The following is a 15,611-nucleotide window of genomic DNA, read 5'->3' on the forward strand; positions in this document are numbered from 1 at the left end:
AAATTATGTTTGTGGTTTAGGCATTGTGTTGTAGAAAGAATGTTATGAGCAATTATTGGGGTTTAGAAAACCAGAACGTGTTGAGTGAAAGTCAAAAATTTGTACACTGATATACTCTACAATTAATCATACCTGCCGACTTTGTAAAACTCTCGGCTCTAAGAGTAGTGAAAGGGGGGCAGGACAGCTGTACGTTTTGGGGGCGGAGTGAGGCTGAAGTCACCAAGCTCCGCCCTCACGACAGGTAGCCGCATTAATTTGCGGGTCCGTCGATGGTGGGAGGGCCTAAGATGAAGCAAAATGACGTGATTTGCAGGACCCTACCGGCCATTCCAGGAGGGTAGGCAAGTATGCAATTAATGCATACAGGTAACTAGTATATATAAAATATATTCGCACTGGGGACCGATGTTTTGCATGGCTGTTTATGCAAAACATCCATTTGCAATGTGCCGGAGATCTTTACACGGCGGCGGGTGTTGTGCATTCGCTCACCCGGCGTACGGCGTTAGTTAGCTCACTAAGCAGCGAATTTATGCTGCAAAGCGAGTCATCCAGAATCAGGCTATAAATGTGCATGGAAACTGTTTTCGGGGCTTGCCTTAGCCTACAACAACAATCCCGTATTCTGTGCAACCAACTCAGATGGCTGATTATCACCCCTGTGTTTATGTACGCAGTTACTTGGATCTGTGGGTGAGTCACTACATTTCCAAGCTGCTATAGCTTTAGCATATTTTCGGACAACCACCGCGTACAATTCTGCAAATGCATTAGCGCAAATCACTGAAGCGGGCTCAAATATAAATACACATAACAAACGCAGTGGCAAATGTAACGTTTTTAGATCTCCCTCTCTGCAGCACATTGGAGTAAAGCCCAGTACACACTGGGTTACTTTCATGTGAGAGCCGCTCAGTTTTCTCGTCTGAGTCGCTTTCCGCAAGAAAGTGGCCCAGTGTGTACGGGGCAGTGATAAGCATTGAGCGCTGCTGCTAGCTCCCACATCATCCTCTGGCATCCTCACCATTGCCCCCTGGTGATACATGTGCGAGCACTATAGGATAAGGGCGAATAGGTACTGCACAATAGTTCAGGCTGGTACAGTTCCCTTCGGCCAGTGGTTCCCAACCTTTTTTCTCTCCCGTACCCCTTGATTAGGCTTTTCATTGATAAGTACCCCTCCTCTCATTTTGAAATATGGACAGTACTTTGCGGTATGCGGATCCTTATGCATGTCCTTATATTAAGGAGGAGCGGGGGAGTAGTATACAGCAAGGAATCATGCCCTTCTGTGTCTAGACACTGGTTGTGTATTATCTCCAGAATTCCCACTAACTCCGATTAATGCCGCTGCTTCCTCCACCTTTTTCAGTGCTGGGCAGATGACTGCTGATGTCTGAGGGCAGCATGGGAAGCTCCCAGTGGATTGCTGGTCAGGCATATGACACAACATGGTTTGTCTCCATGGCAATGGGTCTTCAGCCATCAAAAGACCTTTTCATCGCCCGCCATTACCAATATTATTTTCAAGTACCCCCAACTGATCTGCAGAGTACCCCCAGGGGTACTAGTACCCCAGGTTGGGAACCACTGCCTTAGGCTATGAAGCATACTTGATGCTCTCCGTTTCTGTGGAAGACACACCATTTTTTTTTTTGGGGTAGTCCTCGCTCTCCTGGAAAAGTAGGCACCGCACCTAAATTCTGCCCACTTCCAAGTGCTCGGTAGCAACTGGAAAGGTCTGAAGCATAAGTAGAGGGGTGCCGGACTGGGTCCCGACAGTCGGGATCCCGACAGTCATTTACCCGACGTCGGGATCCCGACTGTTAAAACACTGACAGCTGGGTTCCCAATGGCCACCGGCTATTCTCCCTCATGGGGGTCCACGACCCCCATAGAGGGAGAATAGAATAGGTGGCCAGCGAAGCGAGCCACCGTGCCCGCAGTGTGGCGAGCACAGTGAGCCCGCAAGGGGATTTGTTGCACTCGCCATGCTGTCTGAGTCCGGCCAGTCGGGATCCCGACGTCGGGCTAATGACTGTCGGGACCATATACCACTCCCAAGTAGAGAGGATGGGCCATTAATGATCTTATTAGAAGGAGCCGTACATCACTGTGAGGATACTATTACTGCGCATAATCAATACCGATATAAATATAACCAGATGGACAATAAGTGAAGTGCTCAGTTTACGTACTCTGTCCGTAACTTTCTTACCCTTTAAGCCTAGCTACGTGCGAACAAAGCGTAGCGAACCTATCTCGTGTATTGTACACGCTAGACCAATACTTGTAATGGAGTATCCTTTCGCAGTACCTAAACTGCGAATACCTTTAAGGACAATGTCCGTATTACACCTTGGTCGCTATATGCAAATAAGAGTCAAGGCAAGTGATTAACTCAAAGTAAAGAGATAGATTCTCCAAATAATGTATTTAGTCCCTAGCGGACAACAGGGGGTTACAGAAAGAAGAACACAGTTTAAACACAAGATAACAGTGTAATTAACAATACTAAATACACTTTAAACTACTAAGGGAAAAGAAACAGATACAGAATATAATCAGCCACACTACATAGGAATACAATACAAATGTTATCGTCATATCAAATAGCGCAGCGCAGTCCGGTCGAGCTCGCTAGGTTCAAATAGAACTTAGCCCGGTCAGGATGGTGGAGGGGAAGAAAAGCAGTGGAGAAGTGACCGAGCCAGCCAGGGATTGCTACTTTTATAGAGTCCACACAAAGAGAGATCAAAGGAAGTTTTCATTGGTCCAAGAGTTCAAATGTCAGGTCCTCGTTGATTGGGGCAAAGGGGATGCACTTTAAGTGGATTGGTGCAGAGGGAATGTGCTCCTGTGTCCTTTCTCAGCTGGCATCGTCATAGGGGGTCGTAAATCAACCACAAGAACTGGCTACATCCTGATCCTTTGTCTTCCTCAGTTCACATGGCAAAAGTACATATAGAATAAGGATTTTGTCCGTAATTATCAGACCTTAGGACTTGCGAACATTTAGCTGCGACCGGAGTGCTGCGCACGAGACACGGAACATAAAGATACTAAACATTTACAGAAACAGTCGTGTATTATTGGTTAAACTATGTGTTGTGCACTTAATCTACATTTAACTATATCTTATTTCGTGTAAGTGTGGAATATGAATTTAAGTGTATTAGTATGGCTGCGCTCAAGGCTCGCTTTGCTATGCAGAACTTGGGTATTATACTTTTTTTGCGCAACTCTGCGAACCAAAATGGCGGCCATACTAATCTAAAATGGCATGTATGTAATTCGACTTTAACAGCATTGTATGCCAGTATTAAGGCTAAGCCGCACAGACACTTGCCTGCAATAGTTCCTACACCCGGGAGCTACATACTGCCCCTTGCAGCTTTATTATGCGGTAACCTGATGGTACCTTATGTGACTCCCTCCTGCTGCAGCATTATCTGGGCTGAATAATATGCCAGTAAGATGGATGTGTGTGTGTGTGTGTGTGTGTGTGTGTGGGGGGGGGGGGTGTGTGTGTGCACTATTAGCGCTGCACTGCTTCCCTCATGTCAACTGCAGCGCACCACTGATACAGCGCTGCCTCCCTTCTCATAAGCAGTTCTGGGCAGGCCGGACACAGTATTCAGGATGTCCGGCTACAGTGGTTGGGACACACAGCTAATGCTGTCAGCAAAAAAGAAAAAAAAAAAAAACACTTTGTGGTTAGGGTGATTTTCCAGGTTACACCATAGGAGCCCATGTTAAACTCTTAACATGGGCATCTATAGAGCTCGGCCCTGATAGGCTGAGGGGAGTCTCATTGACTAATGTCCTGGGGAGGAGCCACATGTGTAAACACACATGCGGCTCCTCAGGTCTGCTGGATACGGGACACTTTTTTTTTTTATTAACCCATGGGATGCCTATTTTGGACTAAAGAGGATGTGATCTACACTGGAGTAGGTGAGTGTCATGTTATTTTCACAGGACAATGGGACCAAACTACAAGATAGGTGAGTATATGTATGTATGTTGTATGTGTACATGTATGTTAACTACAAGTCCTGGTAGGCCCCCTTATGCCCCACATGCAGGGACTTGTAGTTCTTGGAGGGAGGCTTGCTGGGACTTTTAGTTTCACAGCAGGATCCAATGCTATTTATATCTTTATTTTACACTAAAACTATCAACCCGGCACTCACTATGAATTTTGAAAACATTAGGTCGACCACTAAAGATCAACAGGACCGAGGACAATACTGGGCTGCAATCGTGGCGGGGAACAGCTGGGACCAACAGCGGAGGGGGGGGGGGGGGGGCAGCATCACGGTCAGCGGCAGCCCCCCTCCTACACTGAGGTAGGAGCCACGCCTATCCTTTCAGCTTACCAGGTGGCGCTGGTGCACAGTGCCCATGACAAAAGTGCACATACAGTAGCTTAGCTTCCAGTGTCACTGTTGAAGAGCAGCCTCCAAGCATTGTGTCCTCAGTCCCTGCCTGGGATGCTGAATCTGCCAGCTGTATATGTATACTTTAGAGCAGAGAAGGGAAAGGGGGGACATGATAGAATCTTTCAAATATATCAAGGGTTTTAACAAGGTACAGGTGGGAGACATTCTTCACAGGAAGAGGAGCAACAGAACACGAGGACATGCACTGAAACTAGAGGGAGGAAGATTCAGGGGAAATGTGAGGAAGAATTACTTCACAGAAAGAGTAGTAGATAAGTGGAATAGCGAACCATCAGAGGTGGTAGACACAAATACAGTAGTACAATTTAAACATGCTTGGGATAAGCATATTGATATCCTTACAAGAAAATAAGGATCAAATATGGTTTGAGGTAAAAAAGGGGCAGACTAGATGAGCCAAGTGGTTCTTATCTGCCATCAAATTCTATGTTTCTATGTTTCAATACCCACCCCATTCCACTGTGCCACGACACCTGGTACCTGACAATATACATTTTGTAGAAGACAGGGTACTGCCTTGTGGTCAGGAACAGGAAGTATTTTTTTTTTAGGAATGAATAATATAAGTAATAACTCCAGGAAGCATTTCAGCCTTACACGCTGGATGCACAGATAAACTAGGGGAAGTTGCAATATAAATGTGTACAATTTAAATGGATCACAATGACTGAAAAAAGTCAGCTAAAGTTCTTGTGATCTACTGTGAGTACATGCAGCAGTGACCAAGAGACTAAAGCAAAAGTCTTACATCAGCCCCCATCTGTCCTGCGTATAACCCAGCGTGCTTAATAGCATTGCCCGCTACTGAGCTATCAATGCCGTCACCTTATGTGCTAAGCTGCACTACTACTGTGGGCATTATGTGTAAGTGACACTATTACTGTGGGCATTATGTGTAAGTGGCACTACTACTGTGGGCATTAAGTGAAAGCAGCACTACTACTGTGGGCTTTGAGTGTAAGGAGCACTAGTACTGTGAGCATTATGTGTAAGTGATACTACTACTGTGGGTAATATATGTAAGTGGCACTACTACTGTGGGCATTATATGTAAGTGGCACTACTACTGTGAGCATTATGTGTAAGTGACACTACTGTGGGCATTATATGTAAGTGGCACTACTACTGTGAGAATTATGTGTAAGTGACACTACTGTGGGCATTATATGTAAGTGACACTACTACTGTAAGCATTATGTGTAAGTTGCACTACTACTGTGGGCATTATTTGTAAGTGACACTACTACTGTAAGCATTATGTGTAAGTGGCACTACTACTGTAGCCATTATATGTAAGTTGCACTACTACTGTGAGCATTATGTGTAAGTGACACTACTACTGATGGCATTATATGTAAGTGGCACTACTACTGTGGGCTTTATGTGTAAGTGACACTACTATTGTGGGCATTACATGAAAGTGGCACTACTACTGTGAGCATTATGTGTGACACTACTACTGTGAGCATTATGTATGACACTACTACTCTACTACTTGGCATTATGTGAAAGCAGCACTACTACTACTACTACTACTGTGGGCTTTATGTGTAAGGAGCACTACTAATGTGGGCATTATGAGTTTATAGGCCACTACTACTGTGGGCATTATGTGTTTATGGGGCACTACTACTATGCCCATACCCCCAAACCTGCCTTACCCTTCCGTCTGTGGCTGGGACCCGCAGATCTACTTGTCTGCGGTCCCAGCATTCTTCCTGGCTCCTGCTACTAATAAAAAATGACCCTTACAAAATGACTGCCACTTTCCTTCACAGTCCGTCTTCCTCTGTTTGGTCTGACCTGGCTTACCGTGACTAATCCTTCTGGGAGTCCACTTGGCTTATCCTCAGTCCATCTATGTATCAGATCTGGCTTCTCCTACCTGTCACCGGCATGCCACATCTGAGGATGTGGAAAGGGCAGCAATCTGAGGGCCTTCAAATGGTGAAGCCGTGTAGCCCATATCGCTTTGCAGGCTCCATGGTGTAGACCTGGGCTTTGTTATATTTTGCACATCTACCACTAATACCCCTTTTACACCACCGAAAAATCCGGGTCAGCGGCGGTTCAGACCCGGATCTTCGGCGGTGTAAATCCCTAACGCCGTGTCCCTTTACACGGGACTTCTACCCAGGTCCTGACCTGGGTAGAACACGGCTAGGACCTGGGTAGAGGGCGGTGTAAATGGGAACGCCGGGTCGGATGACCCGGCTCCCATTTACATGAATGGGGAACGTCCAACCTGCGGACCGCAGCGTCCGCAGGTTGGACGGGTTGTCAGCCTGACAGTCACTGACAGCCGGCACTGCTGTCTGCTATACCCTGCAGACAGCAGCGGCAGCGGGGGAGGGAGGTGAACGGATGCATGTGTGCGGCATCCATTCACCTCCTGTGCGACGGCGGGGGGTGCGCGGGGACTGGGGGCAGCCTAGCAGCTTACCTTAGTGCTGGGCTGCCCCCAGCAGCGTTCCGGTCCGGCGGCGGCACGCGGCGGTGATTGGCGCTTGGAGATGACATTGCGCTGTCATCTCCAAGCTCCGGGGGGGGGGGGGGGGGGCGGGCGCGGGTCGGGCTATCCGCCCGGTGTAAATGGCACTAAACGCCGGGTCGAACCTGGGTCTAAAAAAGCCGGGTGCGACCCGGCGTTTTGGTGTAAAAGGGGTATTAACCAGCTTATTTCTCTAGATCCACCTGATCTCCACTTCCTGTATTCATATGAGTGACCCAAGGTTCAGTCCTAGCCTAGGCTCACAGGTCTACCTGTCCTTTGGGTAATAAATTCCTTTGTATTTTACTATCACCTCTATCATGTGATTGACACCTAAGGGGGATCTATCACCTACACACTAGATTCTGGAGCACGGTCCATAACCGATGTGCGGGAGAGCATATATACACCACACTTCTGGGATTACACTTTTCAAACTTTATTTTTTTGTAGCTCTCTCAGGACCAAACCCTTTCCAATCTTCAGGCTGATGTGTGGGAAATAAGGGGCATGACCACATTATGCCACACACAATAGCGATCTTACACTAATGGCACAAACCGTAATGCTCATTACACATTATAACACGCACCATCATGACCATTACATATTGTGCCACACGCCATAATGCCCACTACACATTATGGGAGATATCACAGCTATGCTGCCACCTTTTATTGGTTGGTAACTTAAAATATAAATCTCTTTGCTCTTTATGTCTGTCTCACTTTTCTCTCACGATTCAGGCCCACCCGTTGAATTTGGCCCCTTCCCCAATGTTTGGGGTTTGCGCATGTGCACAACCCAAGAGTGAACGTCTTTGGCAAGTTTCACACTCGCCGAAACGTTCGCTCCAGAGGGGGCATGCGGGGGGCGGACACGGGATTGGAGCAAGGGAACGTAGGCGGGCCAATTCCTGCTTGGGTGTGTGGCTGACATTACATGACGGCAGTGCCCTCCCCCTTTCTTTCCATCTCCAGCTGAAATAAAAGTCAGTTTTCATTGACTTTTATTTTCGATGGGGAGATAAATCATTCGATGGTCAGCGATTCACTACTTTAGATTGCCGATGTCCCTGCCGGTGTCCCTGGGGTTGCACTTTAATACAAGCTTCCTGTATAATCACATATTACTTTGCAATTTGGGGGCTGATATTGCACCTAGATCACAATGCAAATGCGATTATTGATAAATGGGCTCCACAGTAGCCCTGAAATTACAGTATTTTATGGGTCTGCCAATTGAAATAAGCAATTTGGGTGCAAAATCGATTTGATTTAGGGATTATTTTGAGTGCCATTACTGGCTTTGTAACGCCACTCCATGACAGTTATCATCGGTAATTAATTCACCCCCTATATGTCCACTCCAGGCCTAATTTTCAAAGAAAGAGAGAGGCCCATTTATCATTAAATATTTGCAGCTAATTCCTCAAAAACACCAGTTATTTTGGGTTAGCCGCAAATATTAAGTATCGACCAAATGTAAGTAGAAGGGAATGCAGCAGGTATCTCCTGTTCCACACATAGCCGCTCCCCCATAGCTTTCTACCCATAGGTTTCTATGGGGGGATTCCATGCTGCCAGATTTACCAAAATCCAGAATGCAAAGCATTCCAGGTATTGGCCTCCATAGCTACCGCCATCTCAGTATGGCAGTAGCCCATTGTAGTCTAAGGGCTACTTTCCTCACTGCTGGCTGAACAGTGGCTGCTGTTTGGAGTTGCAGAAGTCCGCCAAGGGCCAGCACAATGCAGAGCAGATTGCAAGGACGGGCTGCTTTTGGAGATCATGTCCCTGCGTCTGCACAGACATACATCCCGCCATTAGGATCGCATTGATCCAGGGTTGCAGATTTTTAATTGTGCGTCTAGCAAAAATCCCGGAGAGGAGACCAAATGCTGTGGTCTGGGGACACCAAGTCATGTCCACATTACACCCAAACTCAATTCGCGGGTCTGCAAAAAAGGGGCAAGGCTAAAAGGAGGCAAAATTCCACAATTCGTGTCATTTTAGTCCCACGCCGTCGCCAAAGGGTGAGGATTTGTTTCAGCGACTCCGCACGGGGAGAATATATGGGGTACGTGCCCACCTTCCCAGGGGGCCACGAGGGGACCGGATTTTCAGAAGCCACCCGCCCATTCAGGGAGAATAGGCAACCATACATTGATTCTGCCCAGATCGCATTGAATATGTGATCCATAATAAATAGCCCCGAAAGAGAGAAATAAATTAAAATTGGTAGTCAGCAAACAGCGCGGCTGCCATGTTGACACACCCTGTACTCTGGGCAACCACAGTAATGAAATAATAATTCACACAGTAGCTGATAAACACACTAGAATAGAATTAATGGAAGGGCGCCCTCTGCCGGCCAAGGACAGCCTGGTAGTCAGGCAACTTGTGGCTCTCCCATGTATAGGCTACAAGTCCCAGCCTGCACTGCAGTCCTAACATCCCGGCAGTGATTATTGTTGCCCAGGAAGAGTTCCGGTGACCACGCCTTACTTAGGGCGCATATTAGCACGCCCTGCCCTTGCACTATGTTTACTTCAGTCCGGATTAAGCATTAGTTTCGGCACGCCCCTAGTGTCAATCAACCCTCCTGCAGCCAATAGCAGTCCCCAGGAAGGAAAACACAAGCACGACTCGGCATCTCGTCGATTTGAAAAACATAATCCAATTGGACAACCGGCCAGCCAATCCGGTGGCCGGTCTTCTCCCACCTGACGTTGCTGATCTCCGCCTTCTATGCCCATGACTCTCAGCGCTGCTCTGGCGTTGCGAATTGTGATTGGTCATCGCTTCCAATGCCACGCCTGCCTGGGGCATCGGACCAATCAGCGCGTTTGTTTGGGTTGCGAGGGGCGTGGTGTGTTTTGGCAGGTCGGCTTGGCGCGGGTTGTTGTCAGAAGTGGACCCGGGCTTGGGAGAGAGAGACAGAGTGGTATGGAACGACGTGAGTTAGAGCTTCGGATCTGGCCCCTGGGTGTCTGACTGCGTGCTGTCACATCCCCGGCTTCTGTCTGATCGGCCCGCGGGCCTGGGCTACCTGGGAGCGGTCAGGGAGAGAACCCATCAGCCTTCATGCAGCAGGTAAGGAGCAGCTACTGCTCAGCTTGCTGCTCTTCTCATTCAGACACTCTCCATCTGTGGCACTACAAGCCCCAGCATGCACTGTGATGGCATGCTGGGACTTGTTGTGCCTCAAGAATTGAAGAAGCAGAGGTTCCCTACTCCTGGTATATGGACTGATACTTGCAGAACCTTCTCTACTGCCTTCACTGGTGTCTGCAGCTCAGCCCTATAGTGTCTGTCTGTGTTTGGGTGAGAGCAGTGCTACTGCCCAGACTTTAGTGCCATGGCAACCTGGTGCCCCTATGGCTGTCACGTGATGATTAGTGCTCTGCAGGTGAATGTCTGCCCCCCCATAGAGCAGTAATTCCCAGTGCCACCAGCCTGTTGTATCCTGACCACTTGGCTGGGAGTCACATTGCTCTGAGGATAATGGGGCTATATAGAGGGAACAGGTGCCAGTGACTGGGGGGCAGAGCTAGTAGCAGCTGTTCAGCTGGTAACTTGTGGAGAAAGGCTGTGTATCTGATCCATAATGCAGACACCTCATCATATGTATATTTAAAAATTATAGTATGACTAATAATTACCAGGTTATGCTGGTGTACTTTACTGCGTTTATGTAGTGCGCATTGGGCAGTTGTAATGCTCCAGACATGCCATTATAGACACATATCCAGTGCACACATACACAACAGTGTACTGCATTGTTGTGTACCCAGCGCTGGGCTTATTTATGTTACTGTATGTCACTTCTATGCCAATCTGTGCTACTGGACATGTCACTGACACATATATGCCAATCTGTGCTACTGGCCATGCCAATTCTATGCCAATAATATGCTCAGTCCTGTGCTAAGCTTGGCAGTGAGTTTACAGCAGTGCAGCCAGTGTCATTAGTCTGAGCTGGGCTGGGCAGTGGGAGCATACAGCAGCGCAGCCAGTTTCACCAGTCTGAGCTGGGCAGCGTGAAAATACAGCAGTGCAGCCAGTATCACCAGTCTGAGCTGGGCTGGGCAGTGGGAGCATACAGCAGCGCAGCCAGTTTCACCAGTCTGAGCTGGGCAGCGTGAGAATACAGCAGTGCAGCCAGTGTCACCAGTCTGAGCTGGGCAGCGTGAGAATACAGCAGTGTGGCCAGGGTCACCAGTCTGAGCTGGGCAGTGAGTGTACAGCAGAGCAGCCAATGTCACCAGTCTGAGCTGGGCAGTGAGTGTACATCAGTGGCACCAAGTAGAATCCCTTTGAAAACAGTGGCACATTGAAAGGGTAATAGGAAATGGCACCTAGTAAATTGTTTGAACTTTTTATAGCCAGTGGCACCAGCCTGAGCTGGGCAGATGGTGCCCCCCTTACTGGTGCCATGTCTGTGCTGATGTCTTGCTGTTTGTATTTCTGAGTTCCTAATATTGTTATGTATCTGTTGCATTGTGCTTCTATGTTCTGCCCCTGCAGTGTATACCACTTATCATCATGCTGGTGATTATCTGTGGGTGATGGGCACAGTGGTGATTACATTGTAGCAGGGACAGTGCCAGCTGTGTGTGCTCTGGCTGGATCCAGCAGCATCTGGTGCCCAGAAAGTGCCAGGTACTCCCAGCATGGGCTGTACCCACCTTTACATACAAGAAGATGGAGACATTGTGCCCCAGTGGCTGCCTATACAGCTTACTGCCTCTATTGGTGCTGCCCCCATGCCCTCAGCCCTCCCTGTCTGTGCTGTGCCTGGTTGGGGGGTCCTAGTTAGGGGGTAGCAGTATTGGGGGGGAAGGGGGGTGTTTATTTTTGAAAATAGTAATTTGGGGAGTTGTTGCGAAGCTGATGACGTAGCCAAAGCAAAGTTCAGCTCCCAACGCCCTCCCTGGGGTGACCCTAAATGTGTCGGGGTCCTGTATTATCCCCCTACTCCCCACAGGCCGGGGGCCGGCACCGCCGGAAAGCCCAGACCCCCCTCTTCAGTTTGCCCCTGGCCCCGCATCCCTGCGACCCCCAGATCGGCAGCAGCATAGCGCTGAGTGAGCGGTCCCCCCCGCGCCCTGGCTGCAGGAGCAGAGTGCGCTTGGTGGAAGGAGCAGCAGCCAGTCCCCAGCAGCCGCCAGAGAGAGCGGCGACACCAGGCTGCCGGGGGAGAGGAGATGAGCTGTCCCGGGCGGGAGGAGGAGGCTGCAGACGGCACGGAGCCGGGGTAAGGTGCCGGGGGAATCTGAGCGGGTTTCTGGCGTAATCGGGGCGGACAGGGGATCGGGGAGAGTCGGGACACTTCTGGCGTGCGGGGCGGCTGCTGCCTTGGCGTCGTGTCGGGGCAGAGAGGCCGCGATCTGCCGCTTTTCTTGGTCCCGCACGACGCCGGGAGTTAGTCCCGGGCTCTCTACGCTCCCGGGCCCGACGGGGCAGCCGCTCCCCGCCAGTTTGCAGGGGTCTCCAGGCCGGGCTGCGCCGCCGGGACAGTGGCAGAGGATTTGTCAGTAACAATGGCGGCCATGTTGTGCAGGATCTCTCCCTCTCCTTCCCCAACTTCTTCTCTGTACCCGGGGAACGCTCTATTCTGGGGGGGCTGCTGCTCTGTCTTTTCTGCTTTTCCAGCTTCTTATCTGCCCGGGGTGACCCTGTGCTGCTCTATTGCAGGATGACAGTGAAGCTGAAGAGTGGGGAGGACAAGCTGAGGAAGCCCAGCAAGAGGGCACCAGAGTCTGATCTGCTGCTGCTGGAAGAGGAGGAAGAGGCACCAGTAGAGGTGGAAGATCCAGGCCAAAAAGGGGGTGACCCCCTTATCCCCGACACCCCTGACCAAGACCCTCAGCAGGAGTTGACCCCCAGCCAGCCCTCCAGAGCCCAGCAGGACCAGCACCACTTTCTGAGGTCCAGCGTCCGGCCGCACAGCAAGAGGCAGAGGAAGGATTCCTGTGGCAATGGAAAAGGCACCAGCGCTAAAAGCAAAGGTACATAGATACTAAATGCACCCCCACTGCACACTTTGGGGACGGGGGGACAGAGGTTATGCACATTCTCGGCTGGGATTTAAGGGTTTTCTTTCTTTTTTGTTGCTTTTATTTTTTATTTTTTTAGGGAATTTGTACAGTTTCATCTGTTTTTAGACAACATGCGCCGGCAAGTTTGGATCGTGGTCTTTGTGCCACTTTGTCATCAAAGTGTGCTAACTCAGTGTAAAGGAAAATGATTACTTTTCTAGGTGTTGGAAAATTTGCGTTCCCCAAGGGAATAAAGTGTTTGTTTTTTTTGTTTTGTTTTTTTGTTTTTAGTAATTTTCTATCCAAACACAGACCTCCAGTGTCAGAATGCCATGCACACAAGCAATGGCTGCTGATGTTATCAGACCAGGCAATGCAGTCTGCACATGATAATTACTGTAGGATATAGCATGTATGGATGTGTGTTATGTATGTTTGTGTGTGTGTGTATATATTATATTTATTTATTACACACACAAAACACCTTCACTATATTAGATCTACAAGAATTGTGTGGAAATTACCATATTGCTAATGTAATTCACCCCCATTAGTGGATGTAATTACAATTTTTGCAGGGGAGCGATATTCCCCCCCCCCCCCCCCAATTTTTTTTATGGGGAACGGAGTGCGCAAATGCAGGAGTGTTGGGACCCTTTCTGCAGCGTGTCACTGAGGGCTATGATCATCTAGGCAGTTACAATGGTACCGGCGGCTGTGCTGTACAAGCTTATTGTTACTCAGATAGCCAATGGTTGTACTCCAGCATCTGATCGCAAACACCAATTGTGGATGACTTCCCAGCAGCTGCAACATTAGCCTATCTTTGCACAGCTGTTGCGTACAAATTCACAGCTGTGAATGCATTTACAGACAGCTCTGAATTAGGTCTACATTTCCCTTTGTAAGACGCCGTGGAACCATTGTGGCACCATAGAAATACAGGATATTAATAATAATAATAATAATTAATAATACATACACACACACACACAATTTTCTGAATACAAACAACCTATGCATAAGTGGGTTCGATTAAAGTGTACACCAGCGTGAAAATTACTTTTTCTTACCGTATAGGGTTCGATTTATATTCAAAACGATGTGAATAGCGCCAGGCGATATTGTAGTTGGTGTGGTGCTTAGTTGGAGAATGGTGGTACTCGTGGGTGCTTAGCCGCGCGTTCCGTCAATTTTCAACTTAAGTGCCTTACAGCGATGCTGTTTGTGCTACGCTAGGGCTTAAAACCGCATTGTCACCCTCGTTTTGCCACAATTCTGCTGGTACGAGTGCGAGCAGACATCCACTAGTCGGTATTAGCAGCGATCTGAGTAGAATAGCGGCTCCCGGCACTATTCACATCGTTTTGAATAAAATCTACCCCATTGTGTTATTATCCTGTTGCCATTCGGGAGTTTTACTTGTTCAGGAAGTTACAAGATATACAGAACTTGGATGGTATTTAAGGACTTGTATTTAGTGTTCGGCTTAATGGAGGGCTCATGACTTATTTAAGTCAGAAACACTAATGTCCTCTGACAGCTGGATAAAGAGCCCGCACCCGACCTTTTTCCATACATTTTCTCCCATACATTTTATACAGGCAGCCATAAGGGAGTTTGAGCAATTTACTCCATCCACTCTAAAGCCTTGCGGATGGACGGAAATCTCCAAGCCTTGTGGCAATGTCATGTGTATGCTGTTAATGCTTTTCCAACTAGTGGTCATAGCACTCCACCAGCCCCTTGTGTTCTGCATTTTCAGAGCTTAATTCCTTCAGCAAATCTTTACGCATAGCTGAAAAGGTGCTAGTAATGTAAGGTTAGTGCTCTGATGTCAAACTGTCTGTTATGTGCGATGGGTTCAAGACCATAAAACTGCTGGCATTTCTGTCAAACCCCCAGAAAACCGCTACTTGATATATCTGTCCATCTAGAACAGGCCTGTCCAACCTGCAGTGCTCCAGCTGTTGTGAAACTACACATCCCAGCATGCCCTGCCACACTATTGCTGTTAGAAAATGCTGAAACTGTGGCAGGGCATGCTGGGATGTGTAGTTTCACAACAGCTGGAGGGCTGCAGGTTGGACCGGCCTGTTCTAGAACATAAGAGGAAGCACAGGACACTTAATTATGGGTGATCAGTATTGATTGATCAAGGGGTGAATTCATACTCATAATTCTATAACAAAGTTAATAATCTGTATATAAGGGTGCCATATTATTAGATACTTACATTGAGGGGTGTGCAGTTGGCATAATGACTATAGTTTTATATACGATCTATAATGTTATATTTAGGAATTACCACAAAAATGTACTTCTTACGCCCGGTTACTTCCAGGTTTCTGGGATTTGTGCAGCCTGAGTATTACACAGTAAGACTTACACACAAAATGGAGGATGCCATTTTATAGACTGAACTAACACTTGTGCGAATGTTACCTAGTGATGCCAAATTATTTCCATAATACGAAAAGGCATTTATATTCAGTATATGAATTCCTGCGTTCATCTGAATGTAAAACTTTCACCCAGCAGTTTACAGCATCATGTATTGTCTTTGTACCTGGTGGCAGTTCACTGTGGTGAATAATAATAATAATCG

General features: G+C 48.1%; 1 protein-coding gene across 1 annotated transcript in view; it reads left to right on the forward strand.

Moving 5' to 3' along the window:
* Positions 1-11,958: 11,958 nt before the first annotated feature.
* CRAMP1 (cramped chromatin regulator 1) overlaps positions 11,959-15,611 on the forward strand; it is a 39,793-nt gene continuing 36,140 nt past the window's right edge. The window contains exons 1-2 of the mRNA XM_083154978.1: positions 11,959-12,219; positions 12,660-12,973. Of these exons, the coding sequence (XP_083011104.1) occupies positions 12,170-12,219; positions 12,660-12,973 (364 nt within the window). The 5' untranslated portion in view covers positions 11,959-12,169. The remainder of the gene's footprint in view (positions 12,220-12,659; positions 12,974-15,611) is intronic.

Source organism: Crinia signifera, chromosome 7, assembly GCF_055691185.1.
Source record: "Crinia signifera chromosome 7, ASM5569118v1, whole genome shotgun sequence".
Lineage (NCBI taxonomy): Eukaryota > Metazoa > Chordata > Amphibia > Anura > Myobatrachidae > Crinia > Crinia signifera.